This window comes from Nannobrachium achirus, assembly GCF_963921795.1.
Source record: "Nannobrachium achirus genome assembly, chromosome: 8".
NCBI classification, from domain to species: Eukaryota; Metazoa; Chordata; class Actinopteri; order Myctophiformes; family Myctophidae; genus Nannobrachium; species Nannobrachium achirus.
In genome coordinates, this window is record NC_137817.1 from 42907065 (window position 1) to 42934026 (window position 26962).

A 26962-nucleotide genomic window follows, 5' to 3' on the forward strand; every position below is an offset into this window, starting at 1 on the left:
TCTTTGCAAGAAGCGAATTCGTTGATTGACTTTATTGATTACCTTGGTGGTCATTTTTTCACTGGATAGGTTAGCCTCCAGGATGCAACCCAGGTAGCAGATGTGGTTTTTTCTTTCTATCACAGTGTCACCTACTTTAATTGTGAAGTTCTCAACTAGGCTAAGTTTCTGACTAGATCCAAAGAGGATACATTCAGTTTTGACTAGGTGAATTGAGAGTCTGTTGTCATTGAGCCAGGTGCAGATCTTGTTAAGTTCACAGTTAAGGGCCTTTTCAACCTGCAAAATGTCTCTGCCTGAGACTAGGAGAGCCGAGTCATCCGCGAACAGAAACAGATTGCAGTCACAAGCAGATGACATGTCGTTTACGTATATTAAGAACAACAGTGGTCCTAGTATACTCCCTTGAGGTACTCCACAGTTTACTGGGAGGGGGGGGGGACAGGGTTCCGTTGACTTCCACCATCTGTTCCCTCCCCACCAAGTAAGAGTGCATCCATCTCACTGCTGTGCTATCAAGACCAATAGCTTTGAGTTTTTCAATCAGAATAGAATGATCGACGGTGTCAAATGCCTTCTGGATCATAGCTACTAGATAGATAGATAGAGATTGCATTGCATAATATCATTACTACAATCTTCTATTTTATTTTTACAATATCTATCAGAGGGAACTGAGTCAAACAAAATGGGGAGTGAGAGTGACAGGACTCACAGGAGTGAGAATGATAGGACAGTATGGTCAATGTGTGACTGTTTTTGTCCTGCAGTGCAGGCTTGCTAGATTGTGCTTTAACTGGGCCAGGATACTGTGAAGACAGAGATTTATAGGCCTATTGTAAACTAGGGGTAGGCAACCTAAGGCAGCATGGGTGCCCACTGCCAACATTGGCACAGGGGAGGCTGATCACTGGCACACAGAACTTTTTAAATAAAATATATTTTAGTCAATTAAATGAAGTCCCCTCACATCTGTATGTAAATTACATCCTGCACATATTTCTACATTCATTCATTTATATAAATATAAAGACAACGTTTCAAAAGAAGAAGAAAAATAATCTGGGTGGAATATTTGGATGTAGTGTCATAGGCTAATTAAATGTAATATTTATGTGTACCTGGGGCTACTGGGGGGGGTGACATTCTACCCCTGATCCCTTACTTTTCTTACTCTACTGTGTGTAACTGCTCTGCTGTGTTGCCTCTGGTGACTGCATTTCCCCCATGGAATCAATAATGAAGGTCTGTCTGTCCGTAGCCACACAAAATGCCCCTGAACGCCGGAGACCCAGGTTATGGCAGTGTGACAGCGAGCGCAGGCCCCGGCCTGTCGGTCAGTGTGGGTGGTGCAGAGTCAGCCCCACTGCTGATCCCGGAGGAGCCCGACTCAGAACCCGTTCGATGGAAGCCCCTGTCCAAGGAGGAGCTGGAGCTCGAAGCAGGAGGTCCAAGATGGAGGAAGATTCGCTCGCGCCTGGTGTTGCTCTTCTGGCTGCTGTGGCTGGCCATGCTCGGCACCTCCATAGCCATCATTGTGAAAAGCCCAAAGCCGATCGCTTTGCCTCTGCAGTGGTGGCAGAAATCCCTTTTCTACCAACTACAACCTGCCCTGTTTCTTGATGCCCAAAATGACGGATCAGGCGGGATCAGTGGTAAATGAATAGCTTTGATGTTGCTCCAGGCCCAGTTGAGTTATTAGACGCAATAATACACAATTGGCATTAGCTGTGAAGAATAACACACCAAATCTACACGGGATAGTAATCATTCATTATAGTGTTGGTTCAGCTACAGGGGTCTTCCCGTCACTCTAGTTCTTTAGTAAACACAAAATCACGTGGGTTACAAATGTCATCCAATCAGAAGAGGAAATAACACAAAAATCATATCAGATTGTGTCATCTCAACCCCCGTATCCTGTAATGTACAAGTTCTCTCTACTGACTGGATAGATCTGGTATCCCAACTGTAAAATGCATTTTCCCCCAGTTACTGAACAACCACTCTACAACTTTGATTACTATGATATTATAAAGCTATTTAACACTTTTAAGTTAACGAAGAATATCACTTTGCTCCTTCAATGAATGCAATTTCTGTTTGGTGTGATTCTAGTGGTGTGTGATCATCTAGGCTATCTGAAGTCCCTGGGAATAGGGGCCCTAATCCTGGAGGGTCTATTTCATAAGGGAGTGTCCCCTCCAGAACTCAAAGTGATCGATGAAAGAGTAGGGACATTGCCTGAGATCCAGCATCTGGTCACAGAGAGCAACAAAGTAGGTACGTAGAGGCCTCACCTTCTGACATCGTATGCTGTTGTCTGGCTCACCCATGTGCGTGTGTGTACGTTTTAACTGGTAATTTGACTGATTCACAGGGCTCAAAATAGTGTTAGACCTCTGTCAGCTAGATCTATTTGGAACTCAGGATGCTGTAGGAAATCACACCGATGTGCCTTCAGAACGCTCAGACACGGTGCAGGTAAAACAGATGATTTTCTTGTTACATTAACAATTGGACGCTGTCTTTTGTTGACGAGGGTTCATGCTATTTTCTCTGATCTTGCACTGTTAAGTCACTCTGGATAGGAACGTCTGCTAAAAGACCAAATGGTGTGTGTTCATTTGACAGTATGCACTTCGGTTCTGGCTGGAGCAGGGCATTGCAGGGTTTTCAGTCTGTGACACGGATGCAGCCTATTCAGAACAGGTGAGAAGTCCATGGTGGCTGCAAATCTTCAGTTGTGTAATTCACCTTGACACTGAATGAGATAGTGATAGTGTATATAGAAGGAAATAAACATTTTCCTAAATAATTATTTCACAATTAAAAACCGTTTGTCTTTCAGGTTCTAATGGACTGGAGACTTGTGATCAACGAGTTCAGCATCCAAGATGATGAAAGGTAATGTATGGATGAACGCAGGGCAATTAACTGAAAACATATCAAAGCCGATCAGTTTTCTTTTTTTTTCTCAACATGAAAACATCTATATAATGTTTTATATAAACCTGTCTTTGCCTCGTTGTATGAAAATGTAGAAAATTGTTGATCTACAACGTGTTGCAATGTGAAGCGACGTGGGCTTGTAGTTAATCATAATCAAGTTAGAAATAATCGTGAGATTGGATTTGAAGTATTATTTCCCAGCCCTACATGGCCCCACACAGGCATACCTCATGTAAATCTAATTGAAGTTATGTATTTCCAATGTCTTCTCAGAATAGTGGTGGTTAAGCAGACAGGGGACGTTCTGCCTGCTCTCAACGCCACCAGCAACACCACACTGGTGGAGGTGGTCATGAGAGCCATCCTGCCACCCAAGCCCCACATCCTATCTGCACAGGAAGTTGCTGCTGCTGTTGAGACACACCTGCAGACATCTAAAGGAGATATATGGCCCAGTTGGACTGTAAGCTGTTGTCTCTCCATGGGGACTCCTAGGCCTATATACTTTTGGTCCATAGGGATAATCACATACTTTTATTCAGGGCTAGAACTATCGATTTGTTTTCTACACTATTTAGATTTATTGAATAACGCAACAGCCTTGTGCAGAATTATGAAAATAGCCTGTCAGATCTCCAAACTTGTTAGACAGATTCTACAATGCCTTGTAACACTGACGCAGCCAGGAGGAGGTGGACTAAAAGTGGAGGAGACAAACCCTGAGTTCCTGTTTTACACACAAATGGAGGTCAATTAGCAAAAATCGATAAACGATCTATAAACGTGTCTTGGTGGGACACGGTGTGAGCTTGTAGATCAGCTATTTTCACTCTTTTTGCACACCATTGTACAGCAAAGGTATCATACAGTGCTACAGTATGTGGTTAATCGGACTACTAATAATCGTGTTTATTGATAACCTGCTTCTCGATTATTCGATTAACCTACATGAGTTGAGCGGTCATCATTGGTTCTATGTGTTTTGATATATTTTTGGTTTATTGACAAGCCTTGTATGAATTGTGTGCTTGGCAGGTTGGTGGTAAAGCTTCCCATGATCTGCAGAAACTACTGCTAGTGTTGTTAATGACTCTACCAGGATCACCTGCAGTCCAATATGGAGAAGAGCTCACGCCTACACAGGTACTGTATTACCGTGGTTCAGGGCCCACTTGGAAGTCTTGAAGGCAACCACACTGTGTGGGCTGCGTGCATTTTCAGGCATGGAGCCATGGAACTAACCTGGTATACTTTAAAGTTCATATTTAACGCCATCACAATGAAAACATTTTTTCAAGGTTTTAAAGAAGATATTATAGTTGAGAATCGTTGCTGTACTATATTGATTTAAAGGACAACTTAGTTTTCTTTTTTACAACAAGGGTTCATAGTCATTAGAGAAAAGAAAAGATGAGTGTTAAAATGTTTTCATTTACTCTTTCTATCATTTTATTTTGATTTTAATGATTTTGATTTGCATGCATGCCTCCAGGTGGGGGGCATGCATGCAAGTGGCTAAATATGTCTTTTTAGACACAATAAGCCCATTCCCAAGTTGCATGGGCAGATGTGGCTGGTGTAAATAGTAACAAAGAAATTGCTGGGTTATTGTGTCTAAAAATACATATTTAGCCACTTGTACACATGCATGCCCCCACCCACTGAAATCAAAATACTAAAATCACTAAAACAATATAAAGCAGTAAAAGAAAACATTTTAATACTCATCTTTTATTTTCTTTAATTACTCTCTAAAATATGAACCCTTGTTGTAAAAAAACAAAGTTGTCCTTTAACACAAGAACCCTAACGTCCCTATTCTGGGCATGTCTTAGTAAGCCCACTCGTGCACTCAGATCAGCAAACACAGGGTTGCTGACAGAACCTTCGCTAAAAACCCCAGGACAACGATCCACTCGCCCTCCTGGCCCCCAAACTGTGGAATAAACTCCCCACTTCGAACTGCAGACTCACTCCTTAGCTTCCGCCGTGGCCTGAAGACTGACCTATTCAGACTTCACCTTGGCCCATAGCACTTACCGTAGCACTGGCCTACCCTCAAATTACCATCAATTTAGATAGCATTTTTTTTACTGAATAGGTTCTCTGAATTGGTCTACCTGTTTTTTCTTAGATTTGCCTACTATTTCTTTCCATTTGATGTATTGTTTATGTTGATTTACTGATGTATTACCTTGCTTATTGTAAGGCGCTCTGGATTAAGAGCGTCCGCTAAATGCTTAAATTGTAATTGTAAATTGTAAGCAAACATTCCGTGGAAATGTGATATGTTGTGAGCTTTTGGTGTAGAGGGGAAAAGTAGTGGGCTAATTACAGACCTCTAGTTGGGTCATCCCAGTCCACTATATGTGGTAGGGTTTAAGTGGTTAATGACTTGTTCTTTTTTTATAAACTTTTAAATTGACTAAATGAAGCTTTTCTGCCATACAGAATCTAACAGTGAAAATGGACTGGTCACAGCAGCAGGATAATATACCGGTAACCAATTCCTATGTGGTAAGTAAAAAAAGTTATGAGAGCTGTCTAGTTGATTACTCTTGTCTGGCTCACAGCCAGTAGCATTTTTAGTCTTAAGAACGTGACTGAGTCAGAATTATCTCATCTTTGTTGCTGGTTTTATGTTATAATGGAATGACTAAATGTCATGTTTTCTGTATTTCTGTAGCCTACTGTCAATAACTAAAAAAAAAAGGTAATATATTTTTTAGTACAATAATTGACAAAGCAAGCAAAGGGTGAGGACAAAACAGTCATTCAGTTTTGTTGGGTTCGTTTGAGGTAGACCAGGCTGGATCATTTTATATCCTGCAGTTCTCGGGTTAGCCACCACAGCTAATGGAGACGAGCTATTAAGTGCGTCTGTATTTACATTCTGCCTACATCCTTCAGGACCAGGAAAGGGCGAGGTATTCTGCTCTGGCTCTCTTCCACTCCCTCAGTCGCTCCAGAGCCAGGGAGGAAGCCCTCCTCTCTGGCAGTTTCACGTTTCTCCCCTTCAACACCACGGGCCTCTCCACGTCCTCCAACTCCACCGTCGCCCCCCTCTCGTCTCCCCCCATTCTGGCCTTCCTGCGCTCCTGGGGTTGCGTCCATTTCCTGGTTCTGCTCAACTTGGGCTCCACGCCCCACACCCTGGACCCCGCCTGGGCACCCAGTCTCCCAGAAGGCGGGGTGTTTGTGGCCAGCACAGGGATGGACCGTTTGGGATCCACCTCGTTGGACACGCTGACAGTACGAGCCCAAGAGGCAATAGTCATTAAACTGTTTGAGGCGGGAAGTTACTCCTAGAGCACAGGTTGCTCCGTGTTGAGATAACAGATGCTGAATAACGGTTCCCTGACAGTACGAGGCGTGAGACACAAATGTACACATTTTAATAATGGATCACATTCTAAAGATTCAACTGTCAAGGAAAAAAATAAAATCGGTATTATGTGAAGTTGGGTTGGTATAGTCATTTGTGCAACTCAATAAATCCTTTTTGTGAGTGGTCTTATGTAATATTAGAATATTTTGAGATACTGGATTTCTGATGTCATGAGCTGTTTGCCGTTAACAAGATTACAACAAAAAACATATAGCCTATACAGATATATTACACATTATTACATTCCCGAGTAGGAAGTCTACCACCACATGGACTGAATTATAAACTTGCCATTTGTCACAACTGTGGTGTCACTGCAATTATAAATCACTTGAATGGCGATGAATCAGACTGCATTGCACACTTGAGTTCTTTGTGTTATGATGTGCCATGTGTTATTATGAAGTGCATGCACATTATATTGACATGATATGCCAAAGTGATTTTGCTTGTTAAAAGTTTTTATTTTTTAAGCATGGATGCTTAACATTAATATTCCACAGCTTGCCATTTCTTCTATGAGAATAGAATTGCCCTTTTTTGCCCCATTGGCTGATAGTCAACCCAACCTTACCTACCATGATAAGTAAGCCTTGCGAAGCCATGAGGCCCATGTGCAGCAGCCTATCTCCTGTTTCTGTAGCATGAGGCAGCTTGATGTACAAGTACACCCTCTATGTGTGAAGCTAGTATGTTGCAGGGACTTGGACTTACCAGTACCATGTCTACCATACTGTATACCGACTTGATACTAAGATCAATTATACTGGCCATGGTATGGAGATACAATGACCAGAGCCTTATTGACAAAATACCATTATACAGACACAATGACTATGACATACCTGCCACACAGTGCTGTAACCGTTGAGAAACACTAGAGGCCTATATTAATATGTGTGCCCAGACAGTCTAAGCTCGGATGGCTATCCTACCTTTTTATGTTGAATCTTGGTTATATCTCTACTCCTAGTCTGCTCTGTTTCATGCGGTGACAGTAACATAAGTTAACACAAGATATTGAGATAAATCAATTGTATATGTTTACACACAAAGTCAGCATAGGCTACTTACTGTACAGTAGCTCCTAATATAATGGGCAAAGCTCCTTCCCAACATTTTCAATGTGTGGTATTTTTGGTTTGACAGCTTGCAATATAAATAATGTGGAAAAAAAGACAAGGGTTCACATTTTGGTGAAGTTGCAGCCTAAATAACCTTTTGTATGATACATCACTAAATCAATTAGATTGCAAAAGTAATAATGTAATTGGTTGGTTGATTAAACACCCCTCCTACAGTATGTACCTTTAACCCTATGTACTAACTACAGTACTTCATAGGGTTAATGGTGTGCATGGTTGTGACATGTTTTAACCACACAGGGGCGCTCTTACTGCAACACCTGCTTTGATGGGAGTTTTCTCCCTTCTGCTCTTACTCCTAACAAAGTGATGTGTTACCATCATTGATCAGTTGTTGAATTCATGTGGTATTGACATTATTGTCTCCACCAGCCGAAGGCATGGGGGAGAGTATGTTTTCCCCTCCGTCCGTCCGTCCGTGCGTCCGTCCGTCCGTCCGTGCGTCCGTCCGTGCGTCCTCGCAGTTTGTGAGCACCTAATCTCAGTCGCCGTTGGCACGGTCGCTGCCAAAGTGAGCACACACATTCCCTGGATGCCAATCTAGAACCTCTGCCCTAAATTTTTCAAATGGGCCTTTTCTAGCGCCACCTAGTGGCCGATGTTCGCAAAACACATTTCTGTACACTACTCTTACAGATTTTGTCCAAAAATCCTACAAATCGGTAGGCAGTATCTCGACAGTCATGTGATCGACACAGATCTGTCCGATTTTGCATATTCCATCCTGATTGGCTAAGATTGGCTTCCAAAGTTTGTAGGATTGAGCCGTTTTGAACAAAATGCCTCAAATCACAAACGCAAAGTGCAATTATCATGAAATCGCGCACACACGTTCCCACTAGGCCGAGGAAGAGATCAAACTTTTTTTTTTTTAAATCAGCCTCATGGTGGCGCTATAACAGGCCGATTCGTGGTTTTACCTATAACTCCACCGATCAGTTTCAAACTTTGTAAGCGCACTCCCTAGAGGCTAAGGATAAACCTTTGCCCTGCATTTTTCACATCAGCCTTTTATAGCGCCACCTTTGGGCCGACATATGTAAAACACATTTTTGGATATTACTCCTTGAGATTTTATGCAAAAATCACGCAAATCGGTACACAGTATCTCTATAGTCATGTGATCAAGTCCGATCAGTCTGATATTTCATATTCCATCCTGATTGGCTAATATTAGCTTCCAAAGTTTGCAGGATTGCTCCGCTTTTGAACAAAATGCCTCAAGTCATCAACGCAGCTTGCGATTACCGTGAAATTTGCCACACATATTCCCACTAGGTCAAGGAACAAATGCTACCTTTTTCACATTGGCCTGTTATAGCTCCACCATTAGGTAGACTTTGGCAAAACACATTTTTGGAACACAATGCTTCAAATCATGCATGCAGCGTCCGATTGCCATGAAAGATCTAAGGTGAAGAACATATGCCACCCTTTTTACATTGGCCTATTATACAGTAGCACCACCAGGACGCACGGCCTGGTGGAGACCTGTGCTCGGAAGAGCACTGCTTCTAGTTCACAAAGATGTATTCTCACGTTTTGCAGTACTTGATTGTGCCAATTTATCCACCCTTTATTTCATCCTGAGACCATTTAAAACAGAACCCATGGGAAACACGAGGCTACGTACTTACTTACACTTACTAAAACTACTGACTTGGCAATGTTTTAAGGTCTTCCTCTTGACCAACTCTTGATTCCTCATTTCGCAATGTACGATATTGCACAATATATTCTTGTCAAATTTTATCAGAGAGAAAGAAATACTGACCCTTCACAATTCACACTAACAACATTCACACCTTACTGAGCATACCTGTATTTGCATGTCACTCTAAAACCACATAAATAATCAAAGCCCTATCACTAACATTATTAAAGTACAATAGTATCTAGTCTAGGCTTATAAAATCTTCATATACAGTAATAGGTCCACACTAATGCTCATTATAAGATACCATTTCCGTCTACTGAAGAATTTCTTATGCAACAAGGCTTCTATTTCAGCATGCTAACTTTCCAGGAACAGAAAGAATGTAGTTTATATTATAGGATCAATTATAGTTACAGGGGACCTGGGGGTCCCCAGCAAAGATTGGGAGCAGTTTAAACACCTAAAACACGTATGCCCTATTTAATGTGTGGAGCTATTTTCCACAAATGTTCACAAATCTCATCTTATGGAGGTACCTGATGCAAATTCCTTTTCTCAAATGGGTGTCCATAGCCAAACACATACATTTTGGGGAACTAGAGATGTTTTAGGTTATATATGCTACAGACGTCAAGTAGTGACACACACAACTAGAATGTTGGCTAGGGGTTAAGATATGACATGTCCCTCTCCTGGTCCACTATTACATACACTTACAGTACATACTTACTGACCAGATGGACAATGGCAAGGCCAGAAACAACTGGGTTTAAATTCAAACAGAGCATTTTCCTGTTTATCTTGTCTTGTTCTTGCTTAAATATTGTGTAAACACCCACCCGATGTGCTCAAGCACAGTGAAGGTTACAATAACTGAACTCAGACGGAGCACGGTACTGTTTAAATGTTCATTCATACAATCAACATACATTTTGCAACATGTCTCTGAGAACATACACATGGACACATTGTCCAACACTAGCATGCAACGTCTTTCTTGTCTTAAAGCGCGTCCTTGTGTTTCTTTTTACAGAGTTGATGATTATGTGTACAAGAGTAATAATACATATTCACATTTTCTTTCTTTTAGCAACTTTCAGCGTACACAACATGATGCCACGATACACAAATATACCACATCAAAATGCAAGCCTAATAAAACAAAAATGACCTTGTAAGTATACAGTAGTTCTTACAAGGACCTCTCCAGCAGTTCTTCCAAATGCAGGCTCCCTAAAACAGGAATTCAACATATATTCATGCAAGAACATTCACAGAGGCATTTGTATCTGTTAAGACATAATATACTGTAGGAATAGTTCCAAATCTCCATGCAATACATGATGTCTCTACATTGAAGGAAATGTATGCTGACAAGATAGTTATTATGACTACTGTGTGTGCTTCCTCTCTTAAACCTCAGCCCCCACCACACACACACACACACACACACACACGCACGCACGCACGCACGTACGCACGCACGCACGCACGCACACACGCATACACACACACATGCAAAAAGGGGTCAGAATATTTACAATGAAACATGGTGTTTTTAAGCAATATACAGGAAGTGCTTTGGAGGAGGAGGAACTTTGTGGCACAACCACGTCGCTCAACAAAAACAACAAAATTGTTAAGGTATAATATATTAAGCCTTAATAGCCCTGGTAAATACAGTACAGTCTAATTTTACAGAATATTTTATTTGCAGACATGATACAGTTTGATGTGTACAAGCTATGAATTAATTACATCATACTTAGGTTTGGGTTTAAAGCTGCAATCAGTAACTTTCATGCCCTACTGAAGATTCAAACCTGGGTCCCTCTTGCGAGCGCCAAAATGTTAGGTTAAATTGCATTTTGAGCTTCATGCAATACCTCTTGACAACCAGTATTGGTCCTACCCGACCAGAGGATATACATTTCTCTGTAGGAGTGCATGCATAACTACAACCTCCACACTTGTGTTAGTTACAGTATATTGTATTGACATACTCTATTGGTCAAAATAATGTTGTATTCACTAGTAAAAAGATAAGGATTGCAGCTTTAATGGACACCCGAAATGCTATCCATTGACCAAAGCAAATTTAAGATCTAGTGCAAGTTCTTTTGTAGGGCATGCTTATAAGCACAGACAAGGTCATTTCTGTTGTGAAAGTGTCTGTTTGTTTCTTGTTTTCAGTGCAGGAGCTGATATTGACACCTTATGGTAGTGCTTTCTTCCTGGGATACATTATATTGTCTAGTGACAAGACGGTTCCACTGTCCATGTTACTCAGTCAGTATGCATTCTTGGTCCATTCTTGGTCCATTTTTGGTCCAACGTTTTCAGCCACACTATAATGGCTGGGCTCTATTAGGAGGCCAATGTCGGTCAGTCTGTTTGTCGGTCCTCGCACCACTTTGGTCCCAAACAAAGTATCTTGGAAATACAGGCTGAATAGCCATGGAATGTCCTGTGTCGTTCTCCTGGGCCCCCTACAGCACCCCCTACAGGCAAATATTGCACACAAGATATCTGGAAATGCAATGGACAGATTACCATGAAACTTGCTGAGTTGCATTCATGCTCCCTGGAGGAAGGATTGGGGCGATCCCATGAATGTCATGAATGTTCCTCTATGTTACTCAGGTCACGATGCCAACTTTGCACACAAGATTATGTAAAAATGGGTGGATTTTCCTGAAACGTGTCCCACCAACCAACACTTTGGTCCCAAACAATGTACCACCTGGAGTGTAAGGACCAACACAAACATCTGGGGGTGGCTAGCGGAGCGTTTGGACAGTCTCGTTTTAAGTACAAATGCAAGTCATGAAAGTCTTCCGCACTCAATTCATCTCAGAGTCTCGACCGCTAACCCTCGTCACAGAGGAAGGCTGGAGTCCACGCTGGAGTGCAGAGCTGTGGAGAGCATAGGGCTCTGCTGCACACAGATGTCTGACGGCAGGGACAGGGCGTGGTGAGCCTTGGTCTTCACGGCGCTCCTGCTGAAGCGACAGGAGAGCAGCGACCAGAGGTGGCGGAACACGGACTTGCGGCAGATGATGAAGACCCACGGGTCCACGATGGGGTTGAAGGCGTAGAAGCGGAACGCCGTCAGGTTGGCCTTGTCGTTGGGGGACGGCTCCATCGCGTTGACAAAGCCGGCGATCTAGAGAAAGAGGGACAGGTTCAGTGAGGCTCACAGTAGAAAACGATGATAATGCAGTTTGCTCACCAAGACAGCCTAAACGGGCGCGTTTCGGCGCCAAGCCCTACGCGCCGAGGAAGGCTTGACGACGAAACGTGTCCGTGTACGCTGTCCGTGCATCTAGGAATAAAAAAAATACATCGGAGTGCTGGCTATTCCTTAATGTTAGGCAAGCCACAGACGCAGAAGTTTAACACACGCACACACACACACACACACACACGGGAGAGGGAAAGTGTTGGACGGTGAAACCGCATCCATTTCCTCCATTAACCTTTTAGGTATGACAGGCCTACAGAGAAGCCAGACAGGCCTGCTACCCCAGACAGAAGCATCTGGCGGGCCAACCATTCAGGGGAGAGAGAGAGAGAGAATTAGCAGCTGGCCCAGGAAGCTTCTCCGCCACCTCGATCCTCTCCTCTATCAACAATGCCTTATTTCCTTCATGAAGTATTCAAACAAACAGGGCCCTAATTAATGGCGTGCCGTGATTGACTGATATTGTACGTTGGTGTAAATGTTTCCCTGTTGCTAGGGCTCTGGGAAGGAACACTAATAAGCTAAATGCAGAGTGAGAGTAGCAGCGGCAGTAGCAGCGGCGGTGGTGGTGGTGGTGGTGTCAGGTGGGGTGGGGTGGGACTGGAACGGTTGGATGGGAACTAAGGCTGGGGAATGTAGCAATCTATCAATATCGTTTTATGAGACTAGGTTTTTGTTTAAGATTTTTTTATCAACCTAAATTGATAGGACAGATTGACAGGAAAAAACAGGAGAGAGAGCAAAGGTCGTCGGGATCGGGATTCGAACCCGCGACACACTGTCAGGCATCAGAGCTTATGTGGTTTGTCTTTTCCTGGTTTTAATCACTTAAGCCCTATTTAAAAAAAAAAATATGTATCAACTATTTTCAGACATTTTCTAAAATAAAAATAAAAATAAAATAAAAATAAGATTATCGCTACAATACAAATATCATCGTCACAATATCAATATCAAGGTTTTTGGTCAATGGTCAAATAAATCGCAATAATTAGATGTTGTCCACATCGCTCAGCCCTATAGTGGGAACATTACAGCCCAGATCAATGTTAGAACGGGTTCTGAGAAGGAACAAGCTGGTTTAAATGGTCTACACTCACGCACACATGCATGGGCTTTCTCACACACACATCCTGCAATTATCGTGCTGTCCTGCTTGTGATATCATCAACTAAACACAAAGCAGATGCTGAAATAAACAGCAAAATGACTTCAAAAACACAAGACAACATAAGCATGGATGTGTCAAAAGAAAACTGGAACGCTGGAAAAAACAAACAAACAAAAAAAAACAACTGGCAGATGTTGTATGCCGCTAAAGATCTTATTATGTCATTTGCCAGACTGAAGGACATTCCATGGAATTTCACAACTAAATTTGATAGAAGGCCAATTGTAAAAACACTGTACGTGTTATTTTTGTTAAAATGAGTGTGCATTAGCTCTATAATCCAATAGCAGTGATGAGTGTTTGTTGAGTAACAGCGGTCTCCCCTCTTAAGTAAACAGAAAATATATTTTCAGGCCAGGATACCAATTTTATCCATTCAGGAGAGAGACTGGATACAGGTGAAAACAGTGAAATTGGAAGTGATGAAACAAAAAAGGTTAACAGACAACATTGGAACTGGAACACTTGAGCTGATGATCTTTCAGGGGTTCTCTCTACTGATTGGATAACATTAGTATCCCAACCTGAAAATGTATTTTCGGTTTACAAAAGAGCTGGAGAGACCATGCAACTGAGCAAACAACTATGCAATTTATTTTGGTACAAAAACATCACTTACACACACCCCATTTAATGTTACCAATAATACAAAAAACAAGTACTGTACAAGTTCGCATGGATGCCATGCACGCCCGCAGGCACACACCCCCACAACCACACAACCAGCGCATGGGGTTACACCATCACAAACCCAATGCAATAAAACATGTGGCAGGAAAGATCTGTTCCATGCGCAGCCCTTTGCTCAATTACACAAGTTCCTCTTCTAAACTGTTGTGACAGTCAGGATAGACCCACCATACATACACTGTCTAACACTGATGCTAGGGTACTTTCTTACAAAAATAAATAGTACAAGCTCGGTTATTCACCCTTAGCCTTTCGTATACACGTGTGACTGCTGTAATGTTTCAGATATGTATTTAGAAATGTCTTGACCACTTAACCCCTATACTTCATCTTAATAGTGAAAATAGCCAATGCACAAGCATTGACCCTTTGTAAGCTTGTAGAGCTATTTTATTTGGAAATGCTTGAAACTGGTAGCCGGTAAGAAGGCAATAACCAGAAAATGGTTAGACAAAGAACCACCAACAAGGGAAGAGTGGACAGCCATTGTACGAAGCATTTATGAAATGGAAAAACTTACTTTTTCTGTAAGGCTGTGCTTGGAGAAGTTTTATATATACTGGCTAAAATGGATACTTTACATGAAAATGGATATTCTGGATATTCTGTGAGACAATCTGTGTACTTGAGTGTGTTATATTTCTACCCATGTCATGTTTTTAGTTTATTTCCTTGTACATCGCAATCTACCCAACTTCTTTGTTTTATTTTACTATCTATTCCACCGTTGTATCTGGAGACCTGTCCAGCATGTTGCTGGGACGGGGAATGAGGACTTTATAACGGACTGAAGTGGTGAAGGAATAAGACCTCTCACCCAGGGACTGTATGAACCGTAACATAATGAGTGTTTAAAGAATGTTGCATTGTAATTTTTTATTTTCTGTATCTCTGCTGCCCAAGTTGACCTGTTTAATATATACAAAAATAAAAAAACAAAGTTAAAAAAAAAAGAAAATGCTTGAAACTTCATTTTTGACAATTTAATGACATGCCCGAAATAGGGAGGCCATGGCTAAATGAAAGTGGCTAAATGTAGGCAAATGACAAAAGTGTTATAATAATTGTGAACGGAGAATGCAATTAAACATAGCCCTAACCCTGACACCAGGATGCTGTCTGCTAGAGGCATACAGTATGCCTAGATTCAGGAGGTGTCGGTAATAGTGACAACAATCACCAGCTAGGACAAACTAATATTCATAAATCATGACTCATTGCCTTGTGTAATGATCAAGTGCAGATGTTTGAGTTGCTTCTGAGTTGTATGTCACATATTTGAGTGTAGTCCTTTACATTTTGTACTATTATGTATCATGTATTGGAATTTGTTATTTTAACTTAGCGGGCCATTTACTATTGCCCAAAATGTGCCCTGATGGCTCAGCTTCAGAATGCTCATGAGCTGTGTCACATTCCCTCTTACTATACGGCACAGAAATGCACTCTGACTTCTCGACACATGAACCACAGTAAATTGCATCACTACTTGCTCATGAGAGTAACGCCTTACAATTGTACGGCTATATTCCATTTTCTGTCAGTGGTAACCATTCATCTTGCCGGGATAATCACACTGGGACAAACCGCACTAACAAACACTGAGAGATGAGTTTGTCTCTCTGCAGCGTGTGTGCTGTAACCCCACACCCTGGGCTACTCATCATCCGGCATTGCCAGAAACCTTTACAAGAGACACGCACCCATCTACCCCTATGGCAGGGGTGGGCAACTTTGATGATGGCGAGGGCCACTATATTTCCACCTTCACTCCAGAGGGCCACAATGCATATTGCTACGTCCTACTTTGTCATTCTAGTATCTCATACAAAAGAAGCAAAAAATAGCCGATCTACAAGCTCAAAACGCATGCGATGCGTTTTGAGCTTGTAGATCTGCTATTTTTTGCTTCTTTTGAATTGGAATCCTGAATTTTTTTCTGTTATTTTTTAATTGGAATCCTGAAATGTAACATTTTGATTTAATTTCAAACATGTTGAATTATATACTCATGTTAACATTATGAACTTGAATACAAATACATTGGACATAAAAAAAGACTGAAGGAATTAAAGCAGGTCATGTTTGGAATTGTAACAGCTGAAATTAATATCAGTATTCCGGTATTAACCCGAGGGCCGCATTAAGTGAAGGTGGGGGGCGCATGTGGCCCCCGGGCCGCCAGTTGCCCATGTATGCCCTATGGCCTGGCCATTACTGTCCTGCCCCTAGCTGTCACTGCCACGCTGACTCCTGCTTGTAAGATTCCATACCACCCTGCCTCTTATGGTCCTCCAGACAGACCCCAAGAGCCTTCTCAGAGGGAGACAAATCACTGGCCGTCACCTCCTTAAGAACTGCAGACTGTGGGGGCTGAGACAGATAACATGTCAGGTCTCTCCCTAAACAGGGACACTGTGATGTTCTGTATCTGTGCATAGCTGAGAAACAGGCCTGAAACATCTTCTTGTGCAGGCCAGTGTCAGTGTGTGTGTGTGTGTCTTTCTGTCTGTCTGAAGGATAACCCCAAAAAGTAATAAAAAATGTACAGTAAACATAATTTCTCACCATTTCCGGTGATTTACAGGCCCACACGGTCCAATAATGAGGCTCTTAGCCTCTTACACATGTGTGCTACCAATGCCCCAAGACGGACTCGAACGAAATGTGTCACATGACAAAAAGAACAGATCAACAAGCTAACAATGTATGACGATGCAACACGTTGTCAGCTTATAGATCTATTTATTTGTCGTGTGACATCCTGTATACATTAGGCCACAGGTATTTCACCTAATGTTAGACATGTTTTGGGACATGTTTTTCATGAACAGAATCAATAGCCAAAACCAATGTACTGTATATCCAAACATTTTCCAAAGCATTTGATGGATTCCAAATCTTTTCCACGCCTGGTTTCTCATTTCAAAATATTTCCCAGAATTCCTTGACCGTGGGAACCCTGGGTTTTGAAGGAGAGTATAGGTGCCAGACTTTTAAATCACTGTTGGTATGGCATTCCAAAAACATTCAGGGATAAAGCAATAAAGTCCAGGACTTATTTCCAGTATGGTCCTCTGCATACAATTATGAAAATAAAACCAGACATCGCAAATGTACGGTAAAGCCAGGAAGAGGTGCATGCAAAGTTGTGCACACATACACAAACGCATGCACTCACAGGCACGTAAACCCACACACACATCCAATTATGTAACCATAGCTATACATGGACCCAGTATGTCTGCTGTATATGTGCATCTGACGGGAATATATAACATATTAGATACCATTTGGGACTGATGATCGCCCCAACTATCAGGAAACAGGCCTTGTAATGCACTGTCCTCGGTGGCCTATTAGTTTCCATTTTGGATCCTTATCCTTATCTCATATCCTCATCCCTGATCCTGTTTCACAGTGGGATGATTATTATGTGGATGAGTGGAGGCAGTCCAGCACAGAGAGAAGGCGAGGGTATCCTGGAGGTAAATCTCCGTGGAGACTGAGGTTCAGACAAATTATTGAAAATATCCACATACTGTAACCCTAACGCCTCATCGAGCATCTAACAACCCCAGGGGGGGTCCAGGGGAAAAATCCGCCCAAAATGCTTGTCCAACGCTTGTGGAACAGATGTGGACACAAAACTACAATGATTGTGGCTACTCTTGACCCACCAAATGTAAGCTAACCTCTGAAAATTCACAAATGCAGTGTAAAACATCACATTTCTCTTACCAATTTGTCCTGCTGTGATCACTTACCAGTGAAAAGAGGATTGAAAAAGACCTCCGCCTATGGAAAATGTGCATTCTGAATAGCGAAAAGGCTTAAGACCTCATTGGAGACATAAGTGAATAGAGAAATTGTCCCTCAAGGTGTCATCAATTGATAGGCAAATTGTTATGATTTCAGACTATGTAAACTCTACAGATGTTTTAGTGAGAGTAGTGCTGTAAAATTAGTAATAGGGTAGTATAGGGTGAGTAATGATAAAAACTAGTAAAAATAAGGTGTAATAATAATGTAATATGAGTAATGCATGGGGGAGTACACTTTGAATAAATTAGTACTTTTTCACCATCAGTTGATGCTTCATATCCATATGAGTAAAATCGCCTGAGTGGTACAATTATTTTATGGAACACAGTTCTTACGCACGCACGCACGTGCGCGCGCACACGCGCGCACACGCACGCGCGCGCGCACACGCACGCACGCACGCACGCACGCACACACACACAAGATAACACTGTGGCCCAGGGGGATAGCGCCCTCTAGCAGCAGTGATGTTAGACTTCGGTGCTCTTGTGTGCCAGCCCAGGCTGCCAGGACAGTGGTCCACACTATGTTGGGGTTCAGTATGAGGATTTACTACTGATAGAAAACCTATTAGCTCTCAAATGTGCCCCTCTTTGAATAACTGGAGGTCATGCCCTGCATAAATAATGGCCCAATGTGTTTTTTTTGTTTTTTTACCCCAGGCTGTTTGCCCTATGCCCTCAAAACCACAACCCTACATTTAGACTCTAGAGGGAAAGTACCAGGTGATGAGTCGCACAAACGAGGAGAGTTCTGGAGAAGGGAACCACTGACGGTCCTGTCCATGGTGTTGTAACAATGGGTTGGGTTAGGGGTGGGGGGATGGGGGCTCGAGAACAGGAAGGTGAGACAGAGGCCAGAAGAATCCCAATCGAGTTAAAGACCAAATAATACTGCTTTTTAAAAGGAAACAGGGCAGTGTTTTAAACTGTTACTCACTTTGTTGGGGATCTCCTGGAATCCCCTCAAGGACCCCTGGGGGTCCCCCTACCCCACTTTGAGAACCAGTGTTATAATCTGTGCTTTCCTCATGATCCTCCACGACCCTTGATTTCAGCAGCATTGCCAGTTTCATATTGTACATATTCTTTTTGAATGCTGTTCATACCGTCCCCTACTGTATGCATGACTGTGTGTGTATGTTACTATGTATGTCTGTAGTATGAGCTGCAATACCGCTGGGTGACTAGTGGCAGGCCTGGGTGACCAAGTGGCGCTGTTGAGCAGGCCAGGCACACACACACAATGCGGAAATTGCACAAAAAAAATATTTTACACACTTGTTTTACATCTGTAAATCTGTAATGTGACAATATAGTTGATTCTGATTCTGAACCTGACAACCTCATATACCTGCTGGTTTATGTAATGTGTTTACTGTTTGTATGTTAAGTTTTTTGAATAGAGTTTAGCCTAAATGAGATTATTGTTGTTGTTGTTTTCTCTTTGCTCTAAAACTAAAATGATGGAGCTTATATTTCACACACTTCTTTACATCTGTAAACCTGTGACAATAAAGTCAATTATGATTCTGACATTCGGTGCATTGCATGCACTGTACTAGGAATTCCTCCCATTAACAAATCAACATAGTTCAATTTTGAGATCCAAGTTATTAGATTAGGATAGAATTGGATCGATAAAATGTTTCCATCTTCAGACATTCGTGCTGTCAGGGGAATCACCCCGTCTGATCTATCCATTAGTGAATTTCCTCTTTAAACAGTGCCAGAAGCTATGGCGGGTTAACTGTAACTGCCACCATTAGACCCATTACCAGTGTTGTACGGAATTGACGTGTAAGAAAGAGAGCAATTCCTGGCAAGAGTCTCGAGTAGGTCCCTCAACGGTGTCTGGTATCTGCAAATTAGGCTGTCTGTATGACGCCCACTAAGTTTCAAGATTATTTTAGTCATTTTCATCCATGAGAAACATCAACGGTACACAAATTGAAAAACATTTGACACAGTCTCTGCCGTTCCGCATGTTGTGTAATGATTCATGAAGAACTAGAAGCAGTGCTCTTCCGAGCACAGGTCTCCACCAGGCCAGGCGTCCTGGTGGTGCTATAATAGGCTAATGTAAAAAGGGTGGTATGTGTTCTTCGCCAATCTTAGACCTTTCATGGCAGTCTGACGCTGCATGCATGATTTGAGGCATTGTGTTCCAAAAATGTGTTTTGCTAAAGTCTACCTGCTGGTGGCGCTATAACAGGGCAATGTGAAAAGGGTAGCATTTGTTCCTTGACGTAGCGGGAATATGTGTTGGCAATTTTCATGGTAATCGCAAGCTGCGTTGATGATTTGAGGCATGTTGTTCAAAAAACGGAGCAATCCTGCAAACTTTGGAAGCCAATATTAGCCAATTAGGATGGAATATGAAATATCAGACGGATCGGACTTGATCACATGACTATAGATACAGTGTGTACTGATTTGCATGATTGTTGGAGAAAATCTGATGGAGTAATAGCAAAGAATGTGTTATACATAAGTTGTCCTCCTGGAGGCGCTATAAAAGGCAAATGTGAAAAATGCAGGGCAAAGGTATATCCTTACCCTCTAGGGAGTGCACATACAACGCTTTCCACTTATCGGTGGAGTTAAAGGTAAAAACACAAATTGCCCTGTTATATAATAGCGCCATCATGAGGCTGATTTGAGAAATGTGAAGTGGCATTTCTTCCTCGGCCTAGTGGGAACGTGCGTGCCCAATTTCATCAAGATTGCACGCTGTGTTCATGATTTGAGGCATTTTGTTCAAAACAGAGCAATCCTGCAAACTTTGGAAGCCAATTATAGCCAATCAGGATGGAATATGGAAAATCCGACAGATCCATGTTGATCACATGACTGTAGAGATACTGTCTACCGATTTGTAGGATTTGTGGACAAAATCTCTAAGAGTAGTGTACAGAAATGTGTTTTACAAACATTGGCCTCATGGTGGCGCTAGAACAGGGCCATTTGAAAAATGTGGGACAGAGGTTCTGAATTGGCATCCAGGGAGTGTGTGTGCTCATTTTGGCAGCAACCGGGCCAACGGCGCCGGAAATTAGCTGGTAACAAACTGGATGGACGCACGGACGGACACACGCAAGGACGCACGCACACACGGACGGACAGACAGGGGCGAAAACATACTCTCCCCCATGCCTTCGGCTGGTGGAGACAATAACCTTGTCCTATAGCTGTTGAATGTCACTATTGTAGCTGTATCTACAGTAGGTGTTGATGATTAAGTTCACACTTGTGATACTGCTGTCACTGACTTGCCATTAATGTATACAGTATGATGAACTAAAGTCAGGGGATAATTGTGGAGTCCATGTAGGGGAATGAGAACACCAAAATTTACAGCTGCCTCTTATTTAGAAGTGTAAGATGATGCACAGATACGGAAGATGTATAAGGACGTATACGTGCATACATGAGCTTGCACTCACGTGCGTACATACGGTACAGTACACACATACAAGCACACGTGTTGCAAAACACAATTTTAAGGGTGGTAAAAAAAGGACTTAAAGGGATATTCCACTTTCAACAGGGAAACAGTGGTAACAGTGGAAGGGTTCCTCTCCACACACACACACATTGTAACTTCAAACTTCATTTTAACCATGATAGATTAATTAAAAACACCCATTCTTTTTTCTGGAGACTCATATTACCCTCCTAATACGTGAGCAGGCCGTGTTTTTTCAATAACTTTTTTCATGTATTTTTAATAATTATTTGGGAAAATGGAAAAAATTAAATACCAAAAATAATTATTAAAAATAAATGAAAAAGGTTATTGAAAAAACACGGCCTGCTCACATTTTAGGAGGGTAGTATGAGTCACCAGAAAAAATATTGGGTGTTTTTAATGAATCTATCATGGTTAAAATGAAGTTTGAAGTTACAATGTGTGTGTGTGGGGAGAGGCCCTGGGCCTGGAGGGCCTGGTAACATTTACATCAAATATCTAAATATTGAATCAAGCAAATTAAAAACTGTTCAGGGTGTTCATAAAAGCCTGATTAGACGATACAATGACCAAAAGTTTTTTGAAAGTGAAATATCCCTTTAAGACACTATTCACCTTATCCCACGCTGATATTAAGTTATTCTTGCACCTTAAAGGAGTAGTTCATCTATTGATTACTCACCCCATGGAGACTTGAGTTCAATGATATCTTTTTGTATTTGTCACATATTCCCAAGACAAAAATATGATTATAGTGCATTCACCCCCTTTGATTCCTGAAGGGGAACCAAATGCATTTGTGTCCCCATCCGGAATCGATGGGGGTAAATATATTGTAATCAAATTATTCATTGAATTCGAATAATAACAAAATGGGGTGTATGTTTCTTCCCCTTGCTCCCCCTGCCCCCCGCTATTAACGATGGCACAACACATTTCAACCACTGTTTTACAGTGCACCTGTAAATCTGTGATTTAATAAAGTCCATTATTTTCTTTGCTCCCTAGGCAATAACAACATTCTGCCGCAATCACTGTGTTGTGCTCAAGGCCAGTTGGGTAACACAGAGCCGGTCAATAGAGGAATTAAAGCTGCTTACACATGGGCAACCTCAGAAGTTGTAGCTCTGAGTTCTGTCACACACCGTGACACGTAAACAAGAGATCATGTCTGCTTAACACTGCAGTCTACATCCACTGATGGAAAAATAAAGCGTACACACACACACACACACACACACACACACACACACACACACACACACACACACACACACACACACACCCGCCAACACAAACACATACGTGAGCACACACACACACACACACACACACGCACACGCACACACACACACACACACACACACACACACACACACACACACACACACACACACACACACACACACACACGCACACTCACATGTACACACACACAGTGACAAAGAGAAACAAGGACAAGCAACTGTACTGTGTAGGTTGTTGAGGTTGCGGTATTATATCTGTATGTTGTGTCGCAGCATTTAGATTTCGATCTCTCGCCACTATGCTACGTTGTAAAATCATTGGTTGTGTTTTGAAAGGTGCAGCGGAGCGCTACAAGGCAAAGGGTAGCGGTGCAATGAGATGAGATGTTCTCTTTCGCCAGAAGTAAAAAGTACTCACATGTTTTACTTAGATAAAAATATCAATACTCCAACGTAGATGCACTCTGTTACAAGTAAAAGTCTGGAATTCAAACGTACGAAAGTATTGGCATCAAAATGTACTTAAAGTAAAGCTAAAGAATGTTTGAAAATAGCAGATCTACAAGCTCACAACGCATCGCATCTATGGTGGTGTAGAGCAGTGGTTTTTAACCTTTCTCATATCAAGGCCCATTATTTATTGGGCATTTGAGCCACGGACGACCATTTGATGAGATTTTGCCTCAGACCCAAAATTTCGAATATTTTCTAATCATTGAATAGGAATTTTGTCCACAATTCCATGCGATGTGGTGGCATAGAACTGATAACAGATCAATAAAAATAACAATTCTTCTATTGATCGTAAATTAAGAAATGCATGTGTTTAACAATAGAATAATTGAACTCTTGAGAGTGTAATATTTTACACTCTCGAGATCTATAAGGATCCATTTGGTTACCAACTTTATTAGCTGGGGACGACCTGGAACCCCCTCAAGGACCACTGGTGGTCCCCGGACCAGGGGCGTCGCACCAAATTCTGGGCCCTGGGTACAAGGATTCACTGCAGGGCCCCTGTGCTTTAACTATTGAAAAATAGCAGATATACAAGCTCACAGCGCGGCACCGAGTGCCGTGCTGCGAGCTTGTAGATCTGCTATTTTTGAAAAATCATGAAAATCTTTGAATATTTCAAATCCTTCTGAGTTTTTTTGAAAAAACCTATGTTTCTATGTCTAAAAATATTGAGTTCCAGGGACCCCCCAGAAGCAAAATTCAAAGATTTGCACACATTTTCACGACTTTTCAAAAATAGCAGATCTACAAGCTCGCAGCGTGGCACTCGGTGCCGCGCTGTGAGCTTGTAGATCTGCTATTTTTCAATAGCTAAATTATAAAATAATTAAGGCCCCTCCACCACCTTGGGCCCTAGTAACTCAGTCCCACTTTCCTACCCCTCGTGACACCCTGCCCCGGACCACTGGTTGAGAACCACTGGTGTAGAGGGGAGAAAACAGCAGACCAAGTATAAAGCCAACACCACGATCAAGTCTGACTCATCCATACTTCTCACTTATGGTGGATGGATGGTGCTGGAGGGTTTGTTATCTTGACTTAATCCCGTTGTTTATTATATGGCCCTTGCATCACGCAATCCAGCTTTAACACCTTCTGTCTTTCCTGGCAGATGGTGTGAAGTACTTTCAATTTCCTGTATTTTAATAAGCAATTTCTAACCTTTGGTTGTTAAATCATTAGTTCATATCTTAGAGATGGGATGGCTTTGTAGATTTCATATACTGTACGTTATACAGTGTGCTAACATAATTGATCACACTGTAGCTCAATAAATGCTAGAGCAGGCCGTCTTTATTTGTAGGTGGAAATAAAACATAATCACACACAGTTCATCAAAACAGATGCTGGTTATGTTGTCTCCTGCAGTTATTGATTTGGCCACAGATTGATCTATAAGCACAGCGATGTGGGATCATTGGGTTCATCACTGGCTGTACAAAAACAAAAACAAAAAACCTAGCCAATGTCCCTCCTTCTGCCATTACCCATATTTCTGTAATTTACTCAAGTACTGTACTTAAAAACAGTTTTGCTGGACTATTTCCAATTTTCCAAAAACTCAGAGACAAATGTTATTGTTTCTTTTACTCAACAACTATTGTTTGAAAACTTTAGTTACTAGTAAGTTACTTTGTAGATTTTAATTATTATTATTACAAAACGTACAATAACCACTTCAGCCCTATATACATTTCGGCCATTGGAAAATAGCCAATCTACAAGCTCACAATGCGCAGCGATGTGACACATTGTGAGCTTGTAGATCAGCTATTTTCAAAAGATTTTCATACATTTGAAACGTTGTGAAATTGAACATTCTGCAAAATGAGTACTTTCCAGTTTCCAGTACTTTTACTCAAATATATTTTGAAGTCCAGACTTTTACTTGTAACAGAGTATTTCTATATTTCAGTATTGATACTTTTACTTAGGTATAAAAACTACAGTAGAGTACTTTTCCCACCACTACTCCCTGCTTGATCTCTAGTCACTCGAAAGATAGTGGAATAAAACCAGAAAAACAAAAGAGAAGGAAGAACATGGGAGGAAGAGGGTGGAGGAATAGAGGGGCGTGAATGAAATCACAGAGGGAAAATGAAGAAAATGGCAATTGTCTCTCCAGGGACCTGGGATAGGAAATCAGAGCCATGAAGTATTTTGGCTGGGACAATTCAACATGATACACACACACCCCAAAAAAACATGATGTCATTTCACTGCATGTCTCCACATGGCACACATACTGTAAGAAAGTATGTATACATAACGATCAGTATTCATCTTTATATTTCCCCATAATCATCTGGACATAATGTTTCCATATTGCCAAGCGCTGCTGTGTTATACAGTGTAAACACAACATACAGCACACACCTACTTCACTACAATATATTCATGTCGTCATTTAGGAGTCATTTTGGATTGGATCAAATGTATGTAAATAACAGGTGCACGCCTGACAGGTATTGTCTGCGATTACATTCCTGTAATATACAGTAGGATACTATAACCAAGATTACATTACAGGCCTTACAAGTCAGTTTCATGCAGAAAGAATACACTAGTTAGGGCATGAAAGGCTGACACAGTTACAGTAAGGTAAGTCTCTTCATGACTAATCCGTCTATCATTCAAACAGTCAAACCTGTTTCATATGTGTGTGTTCTATAAGCAAAACCTAGTTTATTTTTGTTGCACAAAAGTAAACATATTGTTGAATTGTTGCTGTTACTTTCCATTACATGTAAAGCAATAGTCAGCTAACATAGCAACATGCCATCACAGTATAAGTGCCCAATGCAAATATTCAACAAGCATCGTTGTAATTATGTTTGCGTTGGCTTGGTGACAGCTTTCTAGTGTTTCACACGATCTGTTGCATATTGTTTAGAACTAGATGCTTAAAGACTTCTTGAAAAAAAGGTGAACTGGTGCACACGGTGCTGGATAAAATAAAGCATAAGGAAGAAATATCGGCACACCGAAAAATACGCTTGCAAAACTGAGGCAACCGTCATATGGACCTTAATCATACATAAAAAACAATGTCTTCATATTTTTGCTCACATTGAAGCTAGCAATTAGAGCACAGAAATAAAACATAGAATCAAGCCCCATCTAATTACACTGTACACAGCTGCTTCTAATTAATTATTCCTGGCTGGCTTGGAAGTGACTGTTTGGTAATGTTGTATGTCTCATATTTGTACTGAATGCATTCCCAAACAATATGGACATTGCAATGGTTTTAAACATGTTTGTTGATTGAAAAGGTGGGAAACAGTTAGTTGTTATGGCCCATGGGCCATAGTTTGCCTTGTTTGGGTTAATTGATACAAATTACTATTTGTGTTCTTGGTAAGGCCCACTTGCTTTAAAATGGAGGCTGCAGGTGGAGAGAATTGGTAGGATGTGACATGATTCAGCCAAGTCCCGGAAAGAACACACTGTGATTGGCTAGTAGTCACTTTGACTGGCAGGTGTGGCTTACGAGACTTCTGGTCGCAAAATTATGCATTTTTGAAACTTGCTGGATGAACTGGTTTAGGCCGGCTACAGAACAGCCAGAAGAAGAGAGTTACTGGGGTCCTTTATGGAAGCCTGTTATGTAGCTATCTAGTTGCTGTTCTTTTAGCCTTTCACTTTGTATG

At 41.6% G+C, this 26962-nt stretch overlaps 2 protein-coding genes across 2 annotated transcripts in view; one reads left to right on the forward strand and one right to left on the reverse strand.

Moving 5' to 3' along the window:
* Positions 1 to 1270: 1270 nt before the first annotated feature.
* LOC308290124 (amino acid transporter heavy chain SLC3A2) lies at positions 1271 to 6261 on the forward strand (the record flags this gene model as incomplete). The annotated part of the gene is made up of 7 exons (XM_080731899.1): positions 1271 to 1655; positions 2137 to 2279; positions 2635 to 2712; positions 2852 to 2907; positions 3226 to 3415; positions 3988 to 4095; positions 5863 to 6261. The coding sequence occupies 7 exons, from the start codon at positions 1271 to 1273 to the stop codon at positions 6259 to 6261; spliced, it is 1359 nt and encodes a 452-aa protein (XP_080588025.1).
* A 5759-nt stretch (positions 6262 to 12020) lies between these two features.
* Positions 12021 to 26962, reverse strand: part of ptgir (prostaglandin I2 receptor) — a gene marked incomplete at its 3' end in the record, with an annotated part of 39836 nt that continues 24894 nt past the window's right edge. Inside the window, exon 4 of the mRNA XM_080731900.1 lies at positions 12021 to 12308. Within this exon, the coding sequence (XP_080588026.1) occupies positions 12021 to 12308 (288 nt within the window). The remainder of the gene's footprint in view (positions 12309 to 26962) is intronic.